Source organism: Anoplolepis gracilipes, unplaced genomic scaffold, assembly GCF_047496725.1.
Source record: "Anoplolepis gracilipes unplaced genomic scaffold, ASM4749672v1 Contig20, whole genome shotgun sequence".
NCBI classification, from domain to species: domain Eukaryota; kingdom Metazoa; phylum Arthropoda; class Insecta; order Hymenoptera; family Formicidae; genus Anoplolepis; species Anoplolepis gracilipes.
Window position 1 is genome coordinate 851,442 of NW_027328668.1, and position 24,270 is coordinate 875,711.

Below are 24,270 nucleotides of genomic sequence, written 5' to 3' on the forward strand. Positions count from 1 at the left end.
TTCAAACTTTTGAAACGATAGTCTATATATTATTAAAGTACCAAGAGTAAAAAATTTCGTAAAGTTATTGAATATGTATAATTGGATATAATTAAGATTATAATTAGGAACTTAAGTGGTTACATATAATAAGAATCTATATAGTTCTCTTTATATTTGTATAATCATTGAATGTATGAGTTTATAAAAATCAGTAATGCAGGATAATTTATTTGACAATATACTACATTAATATGATTTTCAGTGCACAATAATATTCGAAATTCTGTACTTTGTCATTATTGAAAAGTAAAATTTATTATTAATTACTATTTAACTTTTATGAACACATGTCTATAAGTTTATTAACTTTATCCCTATTTAGCCGTTTTGGTAAAAAAGATATACTTTTCAATAATGACAAAGTACAGAATTTCGAATATTATTGTGCACTGGAAATCATATTAATGTAGTATATTGTCAAATAAATTATCCTGCATTACTGATTTTTATAAACTCATACATTCAATGATTATTATTCAAATAAAGAAAACTATAGATTCTTATTATATGTAACCACTTATTAAGTTTTTAATTATAATCTTAATTATATCCAATTATATATATTCAATAACTTTACGCAACTTTTTACTCTTGGTACATGAATAATATATAGACTATCGTTTCAAAAGTTTAAAAGCAGTTAAGAATTGTTAACTATTAGTTATTAATTTCTGAGAAATGTGATTAAAACAAAACGTTTTCTACAAAGTAATCGAAATATATAATAAACTTTTATTGTAGATAACTTTTCGAACATATTACCTAAAAATTGGTTGTTTAACTAAAAAAATTGACTACTTTTATACTCTAGAATAATAGTAGATTTTTAATAAGAACCTTGTTATATGTATATTTAATTTAAATTTATTTTATTATTCTTATATTTAGTACTCTCGACATAATAAATTTGCTCCCCTTATTGAGATATTAGTACCCTCCACATAATTATATTATTATAGATATTATTACTTTTATAGATATTTATTATTTGTCTATCTTTTTGCAAATGTAAACTGTTTTATGTTAGTATATATACATATATAAGATATATGATACGAAATAAAAAATATCAAATATGTCAAAATTATTATTCATAATGTTGTTAATATATTTTTTTATATGTTTTTAATATGTACTTTCATAAAACAATTTATTATTGTGAAAAGAAAAAATGTATAAAAAATATATAAAAAAATAATATCTGTAAGAATCATAATTTTTTAATTTACAAAGTTTCATTAATAAATGATGCTATTTCGTCATTGTTCATCATTGTAAGATGAGTACCTTCCACGTAGTGAATTTGCACTGCACTTTCGGTAATCTAAAAGTATTTTTGCTTATAAAAATTATCTTAATTAAAAATAATGTGCTCTAGTCAAATTTACCTTATGTAAACCATAATCTTCTTCAGTAAAAGTGATAGACATAAGTGTGGGTTTTAATAGTATTATAGATGATTTAAGGCGTGGCAATGATGTTATATTATAATCTTGTATAGCTTTTATATGATCGTAAAGCGTCGAACATAACATTTTTTGATTTTCAATAGTTAACTCCAATACATTAACTTCCTTCGAAAAATGAGCAAAAAATAATTCTAACTTCTTTTCCCATGTACTGCAGTTATTCATCTCTAATACAGGCTGTAAATAATAAAATATATTATATTGCACAATTAATAGAGTCTGCATAAAATAATAGTCTACATTAAGAATATAAAAAGAATAATATACTGTATTTTCGCATATTAGAAGTACTGCGTCTGTATCTTTTTTATCAAGTTATTTTCTTTAGATTTTTAAACTAATAAAAAAAATTATTTTCTTTCTTTCATCACTAGTAATGATTTATTATCTAAAATTACTGTTATAATTTAATATCGATTTTATATATATGTTCAAATAGTAACTATTATATTTTAATTACACTGTCCGACAAAATAAATTTTTTTTTTCAGAGATTGTGGCATATATTTTTCAGTGGGTATACTGAATTCAAATCTGATATAAAAATATCTTAACTCATTAGGATATTGAGAAAATTAAGATTAAATGTATAAAAAATCATAATTTTTGCAAGTTTAGATATATACATATAGTGATAATTATACTATCTGACGAAACTTGACTTTTTTTATGTAACACGACTGGGAATAGTCATTTCCAATGTATTTTTCCTGCTGAACATGAATCCATTTTCTAAATTTGGGAGATAAATATCATCATTTTTAGTTTCTTAAATGCCATTTTTCTCCAAATTGTGATGTGGTAGCCAAATTTTGAAAATAGATTCGTGTTCAGCGAAAAAAAAATACATTGAAAATGACTATTCACACTCCTGTTACAAAAATTGTGTCAAACAGTGTTATCTGTGTGTACCTATATATTAAACACAAAATAGTTTTTACTATCTCAGCTGAATCATACATACATAGACTTTCATAAGTTAATGTAACAAAAATAGCATTTTTTATCAATTTAACGCCACGTTTTTGTAAATTGCGGTTCTTTCAGGAACTTTACACATTTTCGTCGTAAAATATTGAATGTTTAACTTTTAATTTGAAAAGTGATAAACTCTTTTATTATGTCAGCTTATCTACATATATGTATAGCTACTCAAAGATTGCAAAAATTGAATCGTGGTTTCTTGCACGTTTAATTTTTTCAAAATTTTGATAAACTAACATTTTTACGATCAAATTTGAATTTAGCATACACAAATTTACTAAAAAATATATTCCGAGATCTCTGAAGAAATCTTTGTCCAATAGTGTTATTGTTAATATTATATAACTTCTGTATATATACCTATATATGTATTGTTATTGTTTTGCTCAATCAAAAAACGTTAAAAAAACTTTACAATCCTTTGTAATGTAAATTATAAAAAGATTATAAAATAAAATAATAAAAAATTTAATTTATTTTATTATTTTAATGCACATTCTAACAAGTTATTTTATATAACCTTTTTTTCTACTAACTACATATAAACACAGTTAACTAATCACTTTTGCAATAAGATGATATAATATATTTTAATGATTGACTAACCATTTCATTCTTAGAGTCAAGATATACGTTTCTTAAATGAAGTAAAATATTATTTTGTAACTCTTGTTCCGAAGTATGAGAAAACAATTTCTCAATCAAATATTTTACTTGATTAGGAGCTCCATCTATAAGTATTAAACGTCCAGAAAAATTCCTTGTTTCTAATAATCTTGCTAATTCAATGGCAATTAAAGATCCAAATGAATAACCCACAATTAAAAATTCTTTTCGACCTTGCATTTTCTCCAATATGTGCTGAAAAAATAAACATAAAAATATGAAACAATACATAAAAAATAAACATAAAATATATGAAACGATACATAAAAAAACATGCATGCACGCACGCACATATGTATACGTATAATCAAATATTATTTAAATGACAGTTTAATAATAAGTTTTTCAAATAGATTATGTTATAATCATACAGGCAGAAGATATTTTGCTGATTTCATTATTGAAGGAGTAAAACCCGGCATATTAAGTACACCGTGTTGCAAACATATGGCCGAAGAATTAATTTTTGATTCCATCAATTTATATACGCTTGCAGAACCGTCGATTCCTGGTATGAAGAATATTTCGCTTCCAGCAACTTCTCTTTTCGTAGCAAGTTCTACATAAATATCTGGACTCAAGTCTGAATCTTTCAGTTTTCGAATCAGTAGCTTAAAACCGTCCGAATCATTTGCATCGTCATTTGTATCATCTTCAGTGGCGTTGTATATCTTTTCTTGATCGGCTATATTTGTCATTTCTCTGAGTTTTGCAAAATTGAGATTTCGGATATCTCGCGCTGTCAATAAAATATCGAATTCTCTTTCCAACGTCTGTTTAATTTCCACTGCCATCATTGAATCCATGCCTAATTCAGCCAGTGATACATTTGGGGCTACTGTGTTTGTATTTTTTAATTCTATTTTAAAAATTAGAGAAAGAATTAAACATTTAGATATAATTTTAACCGCAATTTACCTAATGTTGATATCAATATAATAATTATTAACATTTCTTGCAATATTTTTAATACACTCGAGTATTTTGATATAATGCAATCTTAATAAAATTAAATCTATAAATAAAATTATCAAATAAAAGTTTATTTTATTTTATATAAATGTTACGTCACGAATCTTTTATATAATAATTACTTATGGACTCACCCATAATGTTTGCAACCGCTACAAGTGGATTTGTTGCTTGAGAATCTTTTTTTTTCTCAGCAACAACCATGCTGCTTACGATTGCCCGATCTTGTAGCAAGAATACTTCTAGTGTATCCAAGCAAGAAGATATTGTTTGTTGCAATGTACCTCCAATGACAAGTTCTTTATCGTCTTCTTGCATATCGGCGACAAGCCCAACGTCACCAATAGCGCCCCATTGTATAGCCAAACCATGTAAACCTTCTTCCATTCTTTTCTCACAAATTCTTTCCATTACGGAATTTGCCATTCCGTAATTTGTTTGACTTGCGTTACCTCTTCCGCATGAAACGGAAGAAAAAACGACAAAATGACGAAGTTGAGAACAAATTGTTCTCGATAATTCGTCTATATTTTTTGTCGTCCATGCCTTTGACACAAAGGAATCTGTGAATGATTGTGGCGACTGATTGCTAAATATGCTATCTTGCAAGACAACTGCAAGATTAAATATAGCATCTACAGGACCTTGTTCTTCGGCAAATTTTAATATAGATTCACAGTCTTCGTACTTGGAAGTATCAGCAGTAGTAACAATTTGTATATTTACACCGTAAGATTGCCACAACGTTACTCTTGATTGCTGATAACCGTTCTTTATTCCATTTCGTGAAGTCACTACTAGATTTTGTGCACCACGTAGAATCAACCAATCAATTAATTCTAGTCCGAAACCACCTAGACCACCTAAAACGATGTAAGATTTGTCTTGCAGGCAGTAGTATTGGGGACGTGCGAGTATAGGCGTATCCAAAGATTCATCTTCTTTATGAATTTTTATCATTATCTACAAATAATATCAATTTAAAACGTTATTATATATATTTTAAAATATTAGAGAGAAAGGACGAAAATGAGAAAAGTAGGGGAAAGTCGCTGATATTGTACCGGCTCTTAAATTGTTCCATTTTTATATTTTATACAATCCGATGGCTTAGCGTCATATGTGTATCATGCAAGGTATTTCTAACACTACTAAGTTAGGAGACGAAAGTACATATTGCTGCGTGAAACCGTCTAAATATAAAAAGCAAGTGAAGGTTTTTTCTGGTTTTAGAAATAGGTTTTATCCACCTTTACATAAGGTATTTAAAAAGTTTTAATAAGTCTATTAATTAAGCTGTTTGTCATTTTTATAGTACATTAAAATTGTCATATTTACATGGCTTAGTTTGAACATAACTTCACTCTGTACCTATTTTACTGCCATAATGTGAAAAATATGATTAGTCTCCTAAGTCGTACCACATATTGGTTGCTTATATTGTACCGTTACAATTTAGGAATTTCTCTTTTTTTATACAGAATGAGTACTAAAAAAAAATAATTAATGTCAAAAATGGGTACACGAATCTTGTATTAATATTTCCAAAGAATATTACATCTGTGATTTTTGTTCTTAAAGCTTGTTCTAAAAAAAAACTTACATTATTTCTTGTTTTAGTTAAAAAACAGATTTTTTATTAAAAATCTTATTAAAAGATATTTTAAAAATATTTTATTTTTATAATTTCTAATATTTATTTATTTCTTAATGTTTATTTTTCAATGTAAAAAATATTTTTTTAGTTTTTTAGTACAAAATATACGAACTGTGATTCAAATTAATTTTTTAAGTTTAGTTAAGTTTTTAAAAACAAAATTTTTTAGTTTTGTAATTTTAATGTTTAATTTTTAAAGAAAAAAAATATGTTTTTAGTTTTTAGTACAAAGTGTACAAACTAATTCAAAATTAATTTCTTACAATTAGTTGTTTTTAAAAGTAAAATTTAATTTTTAATGTTAAATTAATTTTTAATTAAAAAATACTTTTTTCTAGTTTGTAACACAAATTATAACTGAATATTACATGTATTTATTCAAAATGTTTGTATTTTATTTTTATTCCCTCACAATTTTTAAATAAATCATATTGGTACGATAAAAGAAACCTAGTACAATTTAAAAGATACCGTGGAACAATTTGAGCAACTAGTTACCAAAATTGTACCATTTGCAGAGGTTTTAAAAAAAAGTATTCGCACTAGATATTGTTAAACAAAAAATTTCAAAAGTATAGAATATCAGAAACAGATCAAAGATAAATCTCGATTAGTTATTGATCCATTTTTATTAAGTTTTTACAATTTATAAAAAAAAATTTGAAAACTGGTCCAATATAGGCAACCTTACCCTATATAAAAAATAAGAAACTGTTAGAAAATGTAAAAATTAATAATAGAGATCTATAAGAATAAATAAAGTGTTAAATAAAATGTGGCTGCAATATAAAGCAATATAAATTTCAGAGTCAATAAAACATAGTTGAAAAAAAAGAGTTTTTTCAAAATCTTTCTTTTCACACAGAGAAAAGCGATAATTGTGCCAATGTTTAAAAAAATGATTAAAAGGAGGAAATGGAAAATTTTAGGAGTATTTTACTGTTGTATATTACAAGTTGCATAATTATATTAAAGGATATATTGACAAAGAAATTAAAGAGAAAAAAAAGTAAAACGTTATTGCTGAGAATGTAGGTTAGATAGAAAAGAAACACAATATGGATTAAAAAGACACTTATAAATTTTACAGTATAATTCAAAGAATTTTGACCGCTAAAAGAAGTGCCTTTGTTTCTTTTATTTTAAAGAATTTGATAATATCGATAGAGAGTAAAAGTAGTAAACAGAAGTAAAAAAAAGCTGTTACAAAGATTAATATAACTATTTAAAGAAACAAAATACAAAATAAATAATAATAGAAATTTTGAGGCAACAAAACAACAAAGATTGTAAATTCGATTATTCTAATATTTAGTTTGGATACAAAAATAAAAATCGAATAAAGTCAAATTAATGGCGTAACAGTGAGAGATTTTGATTGCTAACATATACTGATGATGTAGTAACGTTAGAAAAATGTTTTAGAAAAAATGTGAAAAAATATTTAAAAGGGATTGATATTGAATTAAAAATATTAAAAAGGATTAATTATGAACAATAATAAAATTAACAAACGTGGATTTTATTAAGGAAAAATAAAAAAAAATATAATTTAAAAATAGAAGAGAACTGAAAGAGAGAGGGAGAAAGAGAGAGAGAGAGAGAGGGGGAGAGGAGAGAGAGAGTGAGAGAGAGAGAGGGGGTGTTAAAATAAGTGTCAACCAAGAGAGAAAATAAATCGGATGACAAAAAAAACTAGTAACATGAGAGAAAAAAAAAATAAATGAGTTAACAATAAGATATACATAAATTTATGTAACAATTATAAATTAAGTCCACTTTTAAAAGCCAAAAATTAAAATATGCACTTATACATTATATATGTATATTTCAAAAAATTACAAGTTTCTAAGTTTAATGTTCAAGAATAAAAATATTGAGTATTTAAAAAATAATTTTTTATTGTAATATTAAAAATAACCCAAAAGACAAAAATTGTGTGCATTTTTTGAGAATTTAATACTCTAATTATTCTGTTCATTTTATGTATATTGGAAAATATTCATACCTTGCCAATATGCTTTCCAGCAGCCATATATCTAAAAGCAGTTTCAATATCATCTCTTTCAAAGACTTTTCTGCATAACGGTTTGATGGCGCCATTCTTTAAACCTTCTTTTATTATGTTCCATAATATTGCCTTTTTCTCTGGTTTTGCAGAAAATAATTTATCTAGTAAAATACTATGAAAACTAATGCCTTTGGAAAATGCAAATATTTCTAAAGGATTATTAGAAACCATATCAAATTTTCCAATTTCGAGGAAACGACCACCCTTTGCTAAGCAACGAATCGATGCTTGCAGTTTCTCTTCAGCTAAAGAATTCAATACGATATCCACTCCGCGACCTCTCGTCTTCTGGATAATCATTTGTTCAAAACTCGTGTCTCGAGAGTTTCCAATATGATCTTCGGGAATAGAGGGAAACGTTTCTCTTATAAAGTTTTGTTTCTCGACACTCCCAACCGTTGTAAATATTTCGCAACCTTCGTGAAGCGCAAGATAAATCGCTGTTTGACCAATACCTCCCGTACCTGAATGAATTAACACTTTGTCGCCTTTCTTCATTTGACCTTTCAAATACAAAGCATAATAGCACGTGCTATATACGCAGGGAACCGTCGCTGCGTCTTCCATCGTCCACTCGTCAGGTATGATCCAACTAAGATATTTGTCAGCTACGCGAATATTCGTCAATCCGCTAAATATAATAATTAATGAAAATCATATATAAATGTATTAATTATTATATTGTATACCTAATATTAAAGTCATATTAAAGTGTTTTTATTTTGAATGATATTTTGTAAGAGTTAAAAGTAGCATATCTGAAATATAACAATTTTTTGTTTCTCGCTTTATTTGAAAAGCATTTCTAATTTGAATACAAGAAATTTATTCTAAATAGTTTGTTAATTAGAAATATATTAATTAAAACTCATCTATATCGCTATCTTACCCAGTTGAACACAATCCCATTATTCTTTGTCCATTTTGGTTAAAACCAACAAATTCCATTCCAATTAAAGAACTATTGTTTTGTTCAACTGCGATAGATTCGACGGTGAGTCTACCGCTAGCTATCATAATATCTTTAAAATTGATGGATGCATAAACTATCTTTATTAAATTTTCTTCATTAGTGTTGACAATAGGTACCTCATTTTGAACCCAATAAAGAGTACTTAGATCACCTCGGATCTAAAATACATAAATATGATAAATTATTTTAATTCTATTAAAGTTACAGTAAATTATTATTTTATTAAATTATATAAAAAATATAACAAAGCATTATTTTAATTTTTCCTAAATACCGAATCTCTTTAACATACCATTTGAGAAACATAAGCACTCTTTACGTATTTTGGTTCTAGTAAAGATAATGGAAAATGCCTGTAAGATCCCCAAATGCTATCAGAACGTATAACATTGATCGGCAAATCTAACTGTAACTGATTCATGTACAACAATTCCTGCAATGAAAAAATAGGCGCATCTTTATCCTGAATAAATACACCTCTAATCGTTTCACCGCCCGATTCTTTTCGCAAACAATTAACAAGGCCGATTAATCCGCATTCGAAATCTCCTTCTGCAATGACTATAATCCTTGTATTTGTAGTCTCATCATCTGCGTTCATAAGTGATTGAAGTTTAGCTACCCATGAAAATTCATAATTGTTTACATGTACAATCTGCTGATTTCCTTTAATATTTTGTATTCTTCTTAATAATATAATTGTCTTATCGTTGGTGCGTTTCTCTAAAACTACTTTTAATCCATACTTATCCAAACATGAGTAGTCGTAAGTAGCATCCAACTCTTCCAATGTCAGAAGAAAGCCCTTTGGCATCATGACCAATAATAATTGTTCATATAATTCGTTCTTATTTTTTGTTAAAATTCCGAAACCAATTACCATTAAAAAATTTTCATTTTTTGTCAGTTTCCTAAATTCTGTTACACTAACGTTGTCAGGCAAAGCAATATCTTTGAACTGCTCGTGTGTTGTGACCAGTTTTATATTAGACTGAATTTGTGGTAATTCTTCTAAAACTGTATTCACAAATAAACAATTTAAACTCTCCGTCATCACTTGATCGCAATCCTCGATAAATTCGATAATTTTTACGTTTATCATATTGTAACACTCAAGCGCAATGTGCACCGACATTCTTATTGCATCTTGCAAAGACATCACAGTTAAATCTCGATGAGCAACAAACTTGTACTCTTCAAGAACGGGATTGACTACATTTTGTCGGCGAGATATAGCTGTAGCTGTGACGCCGTATATTTCTACTCCTCCAGATATCAAAGTATCTAAATGTTTATAATTCTGTACAAGGATTTCTGCAATATAACACAATAACATATTAAATATATGCATATTTAAAAAAAGTAATATTTTTTTGTTAAATATTGTGCCTACTTATAACACTGTAAACTTACCGTTTTTTTTATTTGAAAATTTTCTGATGTGTTCTATATGAGATTTTGGGTCAATTACTATTTTACGAATTCTTGTTGGTACAAAGAGACTTCTCGTATTCTGTCCTAAAATCATCATCTGTAACATGTTGTCCATAAATGTTACCCAGTTGTCAGACCAGACGATATGACCATTCTTTCCTGTCACTGACGCGCTTTTTAGTCCACGAAATTCGTACATATATTAATAACCACGAAGTTTTAATTCTTTATAGATATCTTTCATAGTCATCTCTTCTTTGTCATTGTTATTTCGATCACTAAATGTAGTACTTATTTTCTCGTTTTCAATATTAACTGGAACTCGTACTGTTCCAGTAACGACAGCATTATCTCCTTCGATTATTTCGAATTTGTTACTACCTGTAAGAATATCGTAAGATAGTAGTTTCTTGTAAATATGGTTAATAATGATATTTTAAGTTTTAAGAAAAATGATCATGATATTGTTCAGGATCTGCAAAATTAATTATTAACGATCGTTTCGGCGCTCATAATTAATAGCGCCTCGGAAGCGAAGCGCGCACGCGCACAGCTCCGAATCAGAGCTCACGTTACGAACGCCCAATCGCAGGCCATTTCTTCGCTATTGTTCGAGGCTCGTCTTAATAAACTCGGAGCCTCGTTTAATAATAAACAATCTCAACGGCTAATTGTGCCTTTCTAGAAGATTCTGACAACAATTCAACGACAAACAAACAAGCAAAAACTGCTAGCGATCGAGAAAAGTCTGGAATCTTCTAGAAGGGCACAATCAAATAAAATAAAAGGTCGACGCGAGAAGCGCGCCGCGTACTTCTCGCTAAGTTTCGTTTAAGCTATAGCTATAGAAAGAGTAATCGCGTTGCTCGCTCTAATTGTGAGTCTTTTGAAATCTCTCTACCCGGTGATCTTATCACGTTGCTCGCGCGGTGAGACTAATTAGCTTAATTTTAGTTGTTTTTATCCGCTCCGTAGTTTGCGATCAGCGAGATAAAAATTCTCGATAGTGCGCGTCGAAAGCCCTAAGCCGGCTACGCCTTTTCGATCTCTCGAACCAATTCAAGAATCTGTAAATAGTGTAAATAATATTGAAGGACTTTGACCCTTTTATTAAATTTTTGTCTAAAGTGTCGTCCGTCTTACAGCCTGACTCTTGTCCGTTGTCCGTTTATCGTCTCGAGACTCCTAGAACGTTTTCGCTCTCGCGAACAGATATGCTTTTTTGTCAGAAACTTAGATTAATAGTTTCAACAACCAATAGTACCAGTAAATCATAAATAATTTTGTAATTAAACTAATTACAAAAGATTACGTTAGCTGTGCGATAAAAAATTTCTTATGTATAGTTATGCAAAATTGAATTTTATTATACAGGATTCTACACAGTTATGTAAAAATATGTACAATTATAGATGACACCGTATAAAACGTTACATATATTTATATATAAATGGATTGACAGCTGCAATTAGAATTATGTATATGTAGTTTATACATACTTATACACAATGCTGCAACATTTTATGTGTAATTATATATAAAATGAACAAATTTTGTATATAAATTTGTATAATTAGATTGTATAATTTTGTCTGATTATATATAAAAATTTTTTTTCGGCTGGTATCTCCTAATAGTATTATTGAGCGTATAGATTTTTGCAATTTTATGCTGCGTTTGTCAGAGGAATGCTTAAATGCAAAACGACAAAACTATATATATTTGTGATCGTTACTAATTGTAGTTCAATTTTAATGTTAAGGTATTTTAAAAGTATCAATTTAGTGTTTTACTAATAATATTAGAATTATATTCAATTCTGCATAACTATACATAAAAAATTTTTTATCGGGTACTCATATGTACAATATAAGCATAAGTAATTAAGGTAATAGGTACTTTTGCTTATATTATAGATTATTTATGTTTATATGATAAATTTTATATAAGGTAATTAATAATATAAATTATTATTATCATTATTCGTATTGGACAATAATAATAGCTTAAAAGCTAAAGTATTAATTGTTCTACCTTTTTAATTACTTATGTCAATGTAAATTTGTGTGCATTAGTACAGTTCAACCAAGTTTGCCATAAAATGAATTAAATTTATTTGACGTTTTGAAACAAAATATTCGTATGATACTTAACAATTAAATCTATCGAAAACAATTTCTATAAGGTATTTAAGATAATAATAAATAATATTTATAAAAATATATAATTAATTAATGTAATTAATAAAAGAATTATTATATTATTTGTATTATTACTTGTAAAAGAAGTTTTAGCTATAAATTGTTCAGTTATTATATTAAAAACTAAAATCCGTATCTATTTGAAAAGAATTAGTGATTGTAGCTTTCCTAGTGTAATCTTATTGTTAGTCTAAAGTCTAAAGCAAACATAATACGGAAATAGAAACAAGTGAGTATTTTCAAAAATTGGAAAACTCATTAATCTTTGAAATCTGAAATCTTATCATTGCTTTAATCAGTGTCAGACATTTTCATTAATTCAATTTAAGATAGGAGAAACAAACATTTTGATATAGAATATATCACATATAATATTATCAACAGAATGATAGCATATCATGTATCTAATTCGAAAAATTATTTTAATAGTACAAGTTACCTTTTTGAAGCATAAGAATTAAATTGACTGGATTTTGTTTTGACAAAATCGTAGAACGTACAAAATTGACATCTTCAAATACAATTGGTAGATCGAGATAATATATCGTTTTCAACCAGCTAATCATCTGCCATATAAGTAAAAGATACCCTGTGGCCGGTAATAAATTTTTTCCATTAATGACATGCCCGGTCATATATGAAAATTCTTCATCTAATAAATTAATAGTAACAATCACTTCCCCTTTGGTAAGTTTTCTTTGTCCGGAATAATGATATGTATACCAATCTTCGGAATAATTCCATCTGCAAAGATTTCATTCAATAATGTATAAAATATTAGTGTGTCTACTGTCATACAGTTACAAATAACGTAATTTAATTTCCTATAAATATAAGTTTATGATAAAGTGGGCTAATACGCTAGATGTAAACACGTAAGGAAATTAGATAAAAATTACATGATAATATAAATAAAATACATCGAAGAATTTATTATTTCGGGTCATTTTCAGTAACTAAAAAATTAGAATTAACGATAAAGATTGTGTAATGCTCGGCGGCGTATTACCTCAAAACGATCTCGCGTGATTGTTTATTTATATGGATTTATATCATCTATAAATTTTTATCTAATTTTCTTACGTGTTTACGCTCGTATAAACTCGTTTTCATAAACATGTATTTGTATTATTCTGAACCTTTTTTATTTTTAATTTTAATATTAATTTTGTATTTTTTGAAATTCTATTATCTTTTGTTCTACAGTAAAAACTTGTGCTAAATCAATAATTTAATCATTGTAATTTACCTTACAAGATGGGAAATCATCGGTGTACCACGACTTACAGGAAACTTAACTTTCGGATATAAATTTGCAATCTGCGGTTGTAATCCTGCATTATAAAGCTTTCCAATTCCGTGTAAAAATATTTCAATATTCGGTTTGTAAGAACATTGATATAGACCGACATTTGTTATTGTTGTTTCCAAAGAATTATTAAGAATGTATTGTAGAATGTCATGCGGCGCTATCTCAATCGTCACTGCGTCGTTTGGAATAAAACACACAGATTCTGAGAATAATACCGGGGCTAGTAGATGATTTGTATAATATTTTGCTAGACATGAGTCTGAGGATGCGTTGAACCAGTTATAAGATTTATCTAAAATATTCAGTTTCCACTTTGAACTTGGAGACGTTTTCCGTGGTAATATTTGAGTCAAGTATTCCAAAAGTTTAACTCTTGCAGGCTCGACGTAACGACTATGAAAAGGTATATGTCCACAGGAAATTTCTTTTACAGAAATGTTGTCATTCTATCAGAATCAGAAATAAACTTTATTATTTATTTAATTCAATATAGTTATAAGCATGATAAATTTATTTATACTATTTGAATATTTTCAAACCTGTAGCTTAGCCAGGAATTCTCTTACAGACTTTGTTGGTCCACTCACGATAGAATTATGTGAACTATTGTAACAAGCTATATCAATATCCAATGGACACATATTCTTCAAAGTTTTGAAATCAACATTAATTTCAGCCATTAAACCATGTGTTATTTTTGACTTAAGAAATGCCAAGCCAGCATAATATGCCAACGTGATCGTTTCTTCGGCCGTCAAACACCCATCGGCATATCCACAAATCAACTCACCAATGGAATGACCCATTATAATATCAGGAGTTATACCAATACTTGTTAAAAGATCAACTATTCCAATCTGCAATATATTAATTTTTTCTTTTTATATTCTTCTTTTGAATAATATTATAAAATATTGTAAATTTAGTTTTTTGCATATTATTATGTATATCTGAAAAGCTCTTCTTAACTTCAATTCTTTTATAAAAATTTTTACTTTTTTATGATTTTTAAAGATAAAACTTCACAAAAATAACATAATATAAAAAAAATCTCGCGATATATAAACAGTATATTTTATTTATACATACAAATACGTTCATACCTGCAGTCCAGTGAGGCCTACAAATAAGTTAACTACGTTGTCAACAATATGTGTGTTTTCATTTATTAAAATATCTGTGACAAATATACTATGAGGTCTTAAGACAGTATCGCATTTATGGATTGCTCTTGTAAATACTGGAAATTTCATTAAAGCTCGACCTATCAATATTTAAGAAAAATATATTATTGCACAATATTGTGGACACGAGCGTTGTTTCAAATAATGTAATATATATTTTAATGGTTCTAAACATACATAAATAAAATTGTTGAAAATTTTTTTATTTTACATGTGCTTCCCTGGTGGAAATAATTTTAGAATTTCTCACACAAAAATTACTCAAAAACTACAATTTTTTATAATACAATTATAACTTTTTAGATTTTTACGTAATTTTTACACCAAACCACGTGATTTGGGTCACCTTTATAGTTTCTCATTTTACGTAGAAAGTTACGAGATTTTCTACAACTACATTATATATTTTAATCAAAAAAAATTGTAGTTTTTCACTTTTTCATTCATTTGGACATATTTATTTGTTTAATTGTCCAAAAATCAATTTAATATACATGTATGAATTATTTGTATGGGGATTGTACCAGAAATTAGACTGATAGAAATAATCCTTACAATATTATTAGTTATATTTTGCAAGTTTTACAGTTGCTTATGAGAAAAATTTGAAAACAGCTGTACATAATAATAATCACGTCCGGCATAGTGGTAAGAAAATTAAATATAATCAAAATAACTTACTTTTGTAACTTATTACATCGGTCATAAAAATATTTGTGAAATGTTGTAGAAAGTTGTGGATAATTGTAATTTTTACAATAATCTACAACTTTTATAATTTATATTACTCATAAAAATATTCGTTGTAGGTAAAAAATTGTAAATATTTTTACGACTTATTATTAAATTTTAGTAGAGAAAAAAAATTAAAATATGTTTCTTTTTCTTTTGCTGACATTTACGATTAGTAAAAATTAATGTAAGTGTGCTGAAAACTAATTTTTTAACATTAATTGACTTTATTTTCCATTTTTTCTTATTGAAATTAAGCAATTTCACAATTTCTTTTGCCCTATAAAAACATAGTAGCCACTATGAAAAAAAATCTTATAGCTATTTGGCAATTTTTTGTCAAATTCAATGTACTTCAAAGTATAAAAAAATGTGAAGAACAAATTTTTGTTGTTTTTCCACACAATTGTTTTCTGAGTCAAAACAAAAAAAGAAAAATCGATAATTTTTACGTTATTTTCATTCATTTATAATTTATAGCATATTTTGTATGTTTGTTAAGAAAATTTGATAATTGTATCATTGGAGCAAAGTTTCAGCTTTAACAATCTTTTTTGCTCATTGCGGTACTTACGATGATTTTTGACGGAGTTATGAGCGATCAAATTCAAAATGCTTATTTTTTATTTAATCGATGATAACTCGGTAAAAAAAGTCGTAGACAAACTTTAAAAAATAGTTTTGTAGGAAAAACTTTAAGCTTTCACATTAGAAAGTTCAAAATTTTCACAGATTTGTTAGACACATGACAGGCCCATAAAGTGAGAAAAAAATTTCGCATTTTGCCCAGCTCGTAGTTTCTTACATGTAAAATTACAAACTTAAAAAATTACAAACATAAAAATAATACTAAGCTTTCGAAAGTAGAGATTTCAAACTTTAAAACTATTATTTTTAATTTAAATTTTGTTGTGTGTGTGTGTGTGTTTAATTATAAAAATACGTAAATTTTGTTGCAAAATTATTTCCATTAGGGTACCAATAGTATCGTTACTATATTTTAGTTTATATCAAAATCTAGTTATACTCAATAAATGTAATTCAAAGAATTACAAAATTTGCAAACTAAAAATATTATAACTGTTAATTTTTTATAGTCTAACACATTGTAAACAAATATGTTATATCTTAATAATTGTTAGATTTTACATTGTAATATGATGTGTGTGTGTGTACGTGTGTCTCTGCGCGCGCGCGCACTTGTGCGTGTGGTTTACTTACCCATGTTGAAAGACTGAGATCCAATTCCAGAAAATACGAAGCAAATCGGTCTTTTTGTACATACGTTGCGTTCCATTTTAATAATTGCGTAATCGGAGAGTTTAGATCCAACAATTATATATCCTCTGTAAGGATGACCTTTTATATTGTCGCTATGAATATGATGTAGCAGAGAGATATATTCTACATCTATTGGCCGATTGTGTACCTATAGACATATCAAATATGTAACAATTATCTTTATCTTATTGTTAATAGCATATTTTGGAAGTTAAATAAAATTAAGAATTTATTAGTACAAGGTGTATCAGAGCGCTCGCATCAGGTGTTTTTTTTTTTCGAAAACCAAGAGTTTTATAGAAAAATGTTTTGTTTCTTACAAAAGTTTTGTAACTTCAAAAGGGACGGAAAATGATGCCATTAGTTTGACTTTGAGTAAGTTTCAAGATTATGTGAAGATTAACCTAGTTTTTAAATTCAACTATTCTAATTTTTTTATATAAATCGATTTTTTGCAATATTTGACGTAAAATTTTAAAAAGATATAATGAACAAATTTGTATGGTTTACAAGATATTTAATACTTTAATGTGATATAATTTTACGTAAATTATGAAATATTTCGTAAAACATTCATTTTTCAATTATTTTTGTCTCAATACTTTTTTATGTGTAGAATAAGGAGATAAATTAATTAAGGTAAAAAAAGCATTAGTTATTTTTAAGAAATAATATGAATTTATAATGAGTAATTACATTATATTTTTTTGCACTTGATTATGATTTTTTTAAATAAATTAATTTCCTAGAATATTCTGCATAAGAAATTATAAAGGTGTTATGTGCTAAAATAAATATTTTTTTTAGGTGTATTTTATAGTTTATGTAAAATTATGTCAAATTAAAGTATAAAATATTTCGTAAAATATAAAAAGTATAAAAATCTCGTAATTATTAAATTTTAGCCATTACACTGTTATAACTTTTTATGCAGAATATTGCGAAATCGATTTATATAAAAACTCAGGGTAGTTTCATTTAAAAAAACTATGTTGACTTTCATATAACGTGTACTCTCAAAGTCAAACTATCTCTACCTTTTTTTCGTTTCAAGCCAAACATTTTTTGTCTGAAACATTTTTTTCTAAAACCCCATGATTTCCAGACATTTGATTGTCAAAGACAATATTAGTATTTGAAAATGTTATTTAAGTTATTTAAGAGGTTAGAAAAAAATTTGTTTTCTCAGTAATACTTTCATGAATATAACATGAGTAAAATATGGCAGATTATTGTTCGATTTTCGTGTAGCAAATAGCTTGAAAGATGACCTGATTCGTCCACACTGATTTTTTATGGAATCCTGCGGTCCGTCATCCCGTCATCCCCGTAGACAGTATTGATTGAAACTGTCTAATTACTCCCGAGAAACAAATTGACATATTGTTTCGGTGACCGTGTCAAATGTTAATATAATGTACTCACGTTAACAGTTTCAATGAATGCTGTCTATGGGGATGACGTGATAACGGACCGCAGGACTTCATTAAAAATCAGTGTAGACGAATCTAGGTCATCTTTCAAACTATTTGCTACACGAGAATCGAACAATAATCTACCACATTTTACGTCATATACTCATGTTCATCAATACACTGCGTCATTTCATACAAGATTATTTTGTATTGAAGAGAATCTCGGCGGAGATAGAAACGTACGTATGCGCACTGTAAATTAGTATCAAGATGTCACTCAAGTTTTGGTTTTCTTCGCCACGTGTATACTCAATATTAGTTACAAAATATAGTTATTACTTTTCTGCACAATTTTTTTACTGTAATAAGATTGATACCTTTATGCTTTAACCGCCAATTATTACGAGCGTCTTTTAAAATCGAGGAGCGTTTCTCTTTCTTTAATTTATTATCTATTCGGTAAATTTCAATATAAATATTCATATAAATTTTATATTGATATACATTTTTTTTAGCAATAATTATATTAGCGACGCAAACAGTTTTATTACCTATTAAATAAATATTGATATATGTTCCTTTAACGACATGATATGTCGTAACGGAAATTTCAACACTTTAATTTCTACACTTGATTAAGAACATCTGGCCAGAATTTCCGCAATTGTTTGTAAAATTCTATTGATATAATGTTTGAGATTAAATGTAGAAATTGAAGAGTGTTAAAATTTCCATTACAACATGTGTTTATATTGTTAAAGGAACATTTATTGATATATATTTAATAGGCAATACTTGTATATATAACTGTTTGAGATGCTATTTATCACTAAAACATTTATACAAATATTCACATTGTTATGTCTCTAAATGTGTCTTTAAACATGTATTTATATATTTAAAGGCACATATTTAGCGATAAATGTAAGTTTAGTTCCAGTAAACGCTAGGTATTCCTGAAATATTCCATTCGTATTCCAAAAGTTCTGTATATGTAGAATAGTAGAGAATAGTAAAGAATAGTAGAGAATAGTGGAGAATAGTAGAGAAATGTTCATAAAACGTTTAAATAATTGTGAAATATTCGGAATTTTTTATGAACATTACCTGTATGTGTATTAAGGAACATTTAGTGTAAATTTTGATATATATATGAAACATAAAAAATTAAATAAAAAATTGAATAAAACAGTATACAAAATAATAAAAAATCAAAACATTTTGTTCTTATTTGAATATTTTCTGTACATTCTTTAAATATTACGAAATGTTTTAGAATATTCTTGGAATGTTTATTTTAAATTTTGGGAACATTTTATAAATTTTATAAATATTTCAGGAATATGTAGCGTTTACTGGGCCTTTATTTTTCAAACTTCTGTTAATAGATTTGTACATACCACTTGGTATATCTGAGTAACTCATATGTATATGTATATGTCTATGTGTGTGCGTGTGTGTGTATGTGCACGTGATCGCAACTATATACGTGTTATAATTAGGCTTTTAAATATTTATATAATTTTTACATAAATCTCATTATTAAAATTAATAATGAAATATACTTAATACATTTTAATTAAATATATTTTAAATTACAAATATATTTTAAATTACTTTTTTAAATACTATATATCACGTGAAACACTTTCTTAAATCTTTTCTAGTTTTAATTTCTTCTAGTAAGAATTTATTTTTTTATACTTTGCATTACTTATTATTAACATACTTTATTATTTGTACTACTATATTATTACTATTTTATAATGTAATATATAAATGTTGTATTGTATAGCTTTTGCTTATTTTTCTTTTTATTATAATATATTATAATTATATATTTTATGTATATCTTTGTGTTTAAGTATATATGTACAATATACTTGTAATTATTTTTGTATCGTCTTTTTTTCTTAACAAAAGCTTAATTCGTAAATAAACTAAATTACAGATTACTGAAGTAGTATTAACTATATAGTATTCATCATATGAGATAAGTATAAGAAAGATTAGATTATTAATAAAATAATGTTAATAACGTCAGAAAAAAACAAAATGAGCTAGGCGCAGAATGTAAAGAATGCAAATAAAACTCAAGATTTTTCAAAAAATCCTGAAACAGATTTCGGTCTATTTTTGGGCCATCTTCAATATAATTTTAATGCAAGCAATATAATTAAACAAAGTTTTTAACAATACTGGGATACTTATACAATTTGCATAACTAACACTGGGTACTTGAGAGCTTTATTTAATTACACTGCCTTTCTTCTGATGTTATTAGTATTGAGATATATATCTTATTTGTCTCTGTTTATATGTACTTTCTAGATGTTCGTTAGTCTGTGATACAGCTAGCGTGTAGTATGTCACAAAACACTACAGGATGATATCTCTCTAATAGATGAGATACAACTCGTGGCTATAATAATCGCCGTTAGAATTGCCTGGCTACAATAATAATCTCTCCTTTATATCCTTGGCTATTTTCTTATAATAAAGGTGTACCGTGTTAATTAAAAAACCTGCTAGCTACCTCATTCAAAAACCTTCCAATAATTAGTTTTATTTAAGAACCTTATAAATTATTATTATTAAAATAATAATATATGTATTGAAACTATAATACTTTCCTCTAAGGATTTTAGTAGCCGCAGAAGTCTTAAAACTAGAATTTTATAAATTATTATTGTTGAAATTTTAATGTGTACTTACGTCATTTAATATAATTTTAACTGCTTCCTCTGTACGTCCAGATATAGCTACAAGCCTAGATAAATTACCGTCTACTTCGTGATTGACTTTAATTTTTGTATTTGATTTCAGTAATACGTGACAATTAGCGCCGCCAAATCCAAAGGAATTAATACCGATATAATCACCTTTCAATTCTGTCAGTTCAGTGACTACATTTACTCTTCCTTCAATGATAGCAGTCAGTTCTTTTCGTGGACGTTTAAAATGTATAGTAGGCGCAATTATACCAGTTTCCATCGCTATTATAACCTTTATGAGATAAATACAGTTTTTTATAGTGATAATAATATCTTGCAAGTTCTATAATTATAATAAATAATAAAAAAATACTTTCATAAGCTTACATGTAGCATTAGATCATATAATTATTTTAATTTTATCGTATCTTGTTGTAAACTTACTTTTGCAATTTGACAATGACCGCTAACGGGTTCAGAATGTCCAATATTCGACTTCACTGAACCCAATAACAGAGGAGAGTCTCTTTTAGCGCATAAAGCTTCATCGATCGCTTGAAGTTCCACAGGATCTCCAGCTATAGTACCAGTTGCATGTGCCTCCATGTAAGATAACTCAAGAGGCGAAATATCACATTCTTCGTAAAATTCTTCCAATAACATTTTTTGCTTGTCAAATGATGGAAAGGTAATTCCTTCTTCTTTATAGCCATCGCAGTTGGTTTTACCATAAACAAAAGTTGCATAGATTCTTCTTGCATCTCTTGTTTTTTGTAGGTATACTACTACAGCTGCATCACTACGCATGTAACCAGAACCTTCTTGATCGTAAGGTTTACAGTATCCATCAGCAGATAGAATTCCTAAAACAATATCAGTAGTTTGTTTTAATCCATATAAAAGTACAATTTCTTAATTAATATACTAAATATTTGTATACTTTAATAAATATATGTAAGCGATTTAATTATATCGTTCAAAAACAGTAACTATTAGATTTCATAAAATATGACTAAACAAATATTGATTAAATAATGTTATCCTGTTAATTGTATCAATAAATATATATACCATTTGACAACGCAACAACTTGAACACTTAATATTATTTTTCACATACCTAGACAAAAAAATTGATGAGTTCCAAAAGGCTGGACGCATAAATTTGCACTAGCAACAATAGCCGCATCGCAAACGTCAGATCGAATCATCCTATAAGCTCCCACCATAACAAAATGACTCTAATTACATGCAGTATCGATGTTATACGATGGTCCAGTAACGCCAAGCCAATAAGAAATTCGGTTTGCTATCATAGCTTTATTGCACCCAAGAATGGGTAATCCAGCAATCTGTTACCCATTACAGTTTTTATTTCATTTATCAAAAATATTTTTCTTATATTAATCGCAATCTTTCTATATGTATATATTAATATATTTACACTATTTTAAGAGCGCGTGCTTCTTTTATCTATTTTTTTTTAAATTAAAATAATTAATGTGAATTACATACGTGCGGTTTTTCGTATATTAAATCTAAATATGCATCACAAACACTTGTTGCTACGATAACGCTTGTGTTTGTTCCTTGTAATTCTGCAAGATTTACACCCGCGTCAATAATTGCTTCATAAGTATGCTCAAGTAACATTCTGCTTCCAGGATCAAGTACATGAGCTTCTTCGGCCGATATATTAAAGAATTCTGCGTCAAGTTTTTGTATATTGTTTATTTTTCCTATTCGAGCAGGCATTTTATAGATATCTGTCAAGATTTAAAATTATTTAAATAAAAATAATTTTTCATATTATTAAGTCATTGATAATAATTGTAATAAAATATTCTTAAAGAGATACATCTCAATTATTTTGATACAGAAAGTGATATTATGATAACAAACAGAAAAAAATTATAAAAATATTAACAAAAAGTGATTTATGTAAAAATAAATTGCACAAAGTAATAAGTGCTTTAAAGTATTAATTGTTTTAATAATTTTAACTGTAATTTTTTCCAATTTAATATTACATTTATAGATGTATCGGTATTAATAATATAAATTCTAAACTACGATTGATGTATATTTTAACACGTATAAATATTTTTCTACTGAAAATAAAGATATTTTTAATTTTGAGAGAAAGATATTATTACAGTTAGTCCAGCGTTGATGATCGCTTGTACCAAGATCCATTTTATTAAAAAGATTGTCCTGAAATTCTTTTATATTATCAGAATTAGGAAACCGCCCGGCAATACCAGAGATAACGATTTCTTCTTCAGCATCAACACTGATATATGAGTTGAATCGCTTGTTACTATCCATCTTCTTTAAATTTTAATAATTCTAGAAGGATATATCACAATTCTAGATTTTAAAATTCTATGTATTTAGAATAATAAATAACATAATTAGAACTATAAATATGACAATATTAAAACTAGAAAAGTTATTTTTAAAATAGCTGAAAATTTATAATGCTCAGAAAAGTCAAAGTAATCATATAATTTTAAGTAAGTACTAAACAAATATTAATTAGTATTAATATAAAATTTCAATAATAGTAGGACAAAGTTGATTTATTTATACAAAATATCATCATTATTAATAATTTGCTTATAGAATGTGTTGACAAATTCAATCAGGTTGAATTAAAATGTTTTAGTAATTAAAGAACATAATTGTGTAAGATTACAATAATAATCAAAACTAATAAGAAAAATGTAATTTATTACCAAAACAAACAAAAAAAATACTATATATTTATATACAATATATGTATATAGATATACATATATAGGTATATATATGTACATATAATGAGAAAAACGAAAAAATAAATAGAATTTTTCACGATGATTTAGTACAAAATTGAATCTCTTTTTTGAATGATCCAATTATATACTATTAAATTATGTACCAACTATTAATATTGCGCATATAATTCAATTACACAACAATGAGTTTTAAAATAATCTATTCCAAAACTAAAAAAAGAAAAAAAATCTAGAAGAAAAGCAATAAAAATTTATACTCACCACCAGTTTTACAAGTGCTTGAAAATAGAAGCAGATAATTCTAGCAAAAATAAAATTCTATAAAAACTTAACGATGACTACAACTGATATTAGAGAAAAGACTATGCTATCCTACACTGTCTA

At 26.9% G+C, this 24,270-nt stretch overlaps 1 protein-coding gene across 1 annotated transcript; it reads right to left on the reverse strand.

Moving 5' to 3' along the window:
- Positions 1–897: 897 nt before the first annotated feature.
- Positions 898–24,270, reverse strand: LOC140675619 (fatty acid synthase-like). The gene is given in 20 exon segments (XM_072910196.1): positions 898–1,366; positions 1,431–1,688; positions 3,102–3,356; positions 3,533–4,020; positions 4,268–5,096; positions 7,799–8,492; positions 8,751–8,992; positions 9,127–10,148; positions 10,248–10,649; positions 12,909–13,213; positions 13,719–14,227; positions 14,321–14,638; positions 14,885–15,045; positions 16,919–17,126; positions 21,109–21,399; positions 21,552–21,970; positions 22,227–22,458; positions 22,622–22,872; positions 23,263–23,455; positions 24,148–24,270. Coding segments are annotated over 19 exon segments (7,155 nt in total). The 5' UTR covers positions 23,435–23,455; positions 24,148–24,270; the 3' UTR covers positions 898–1,267.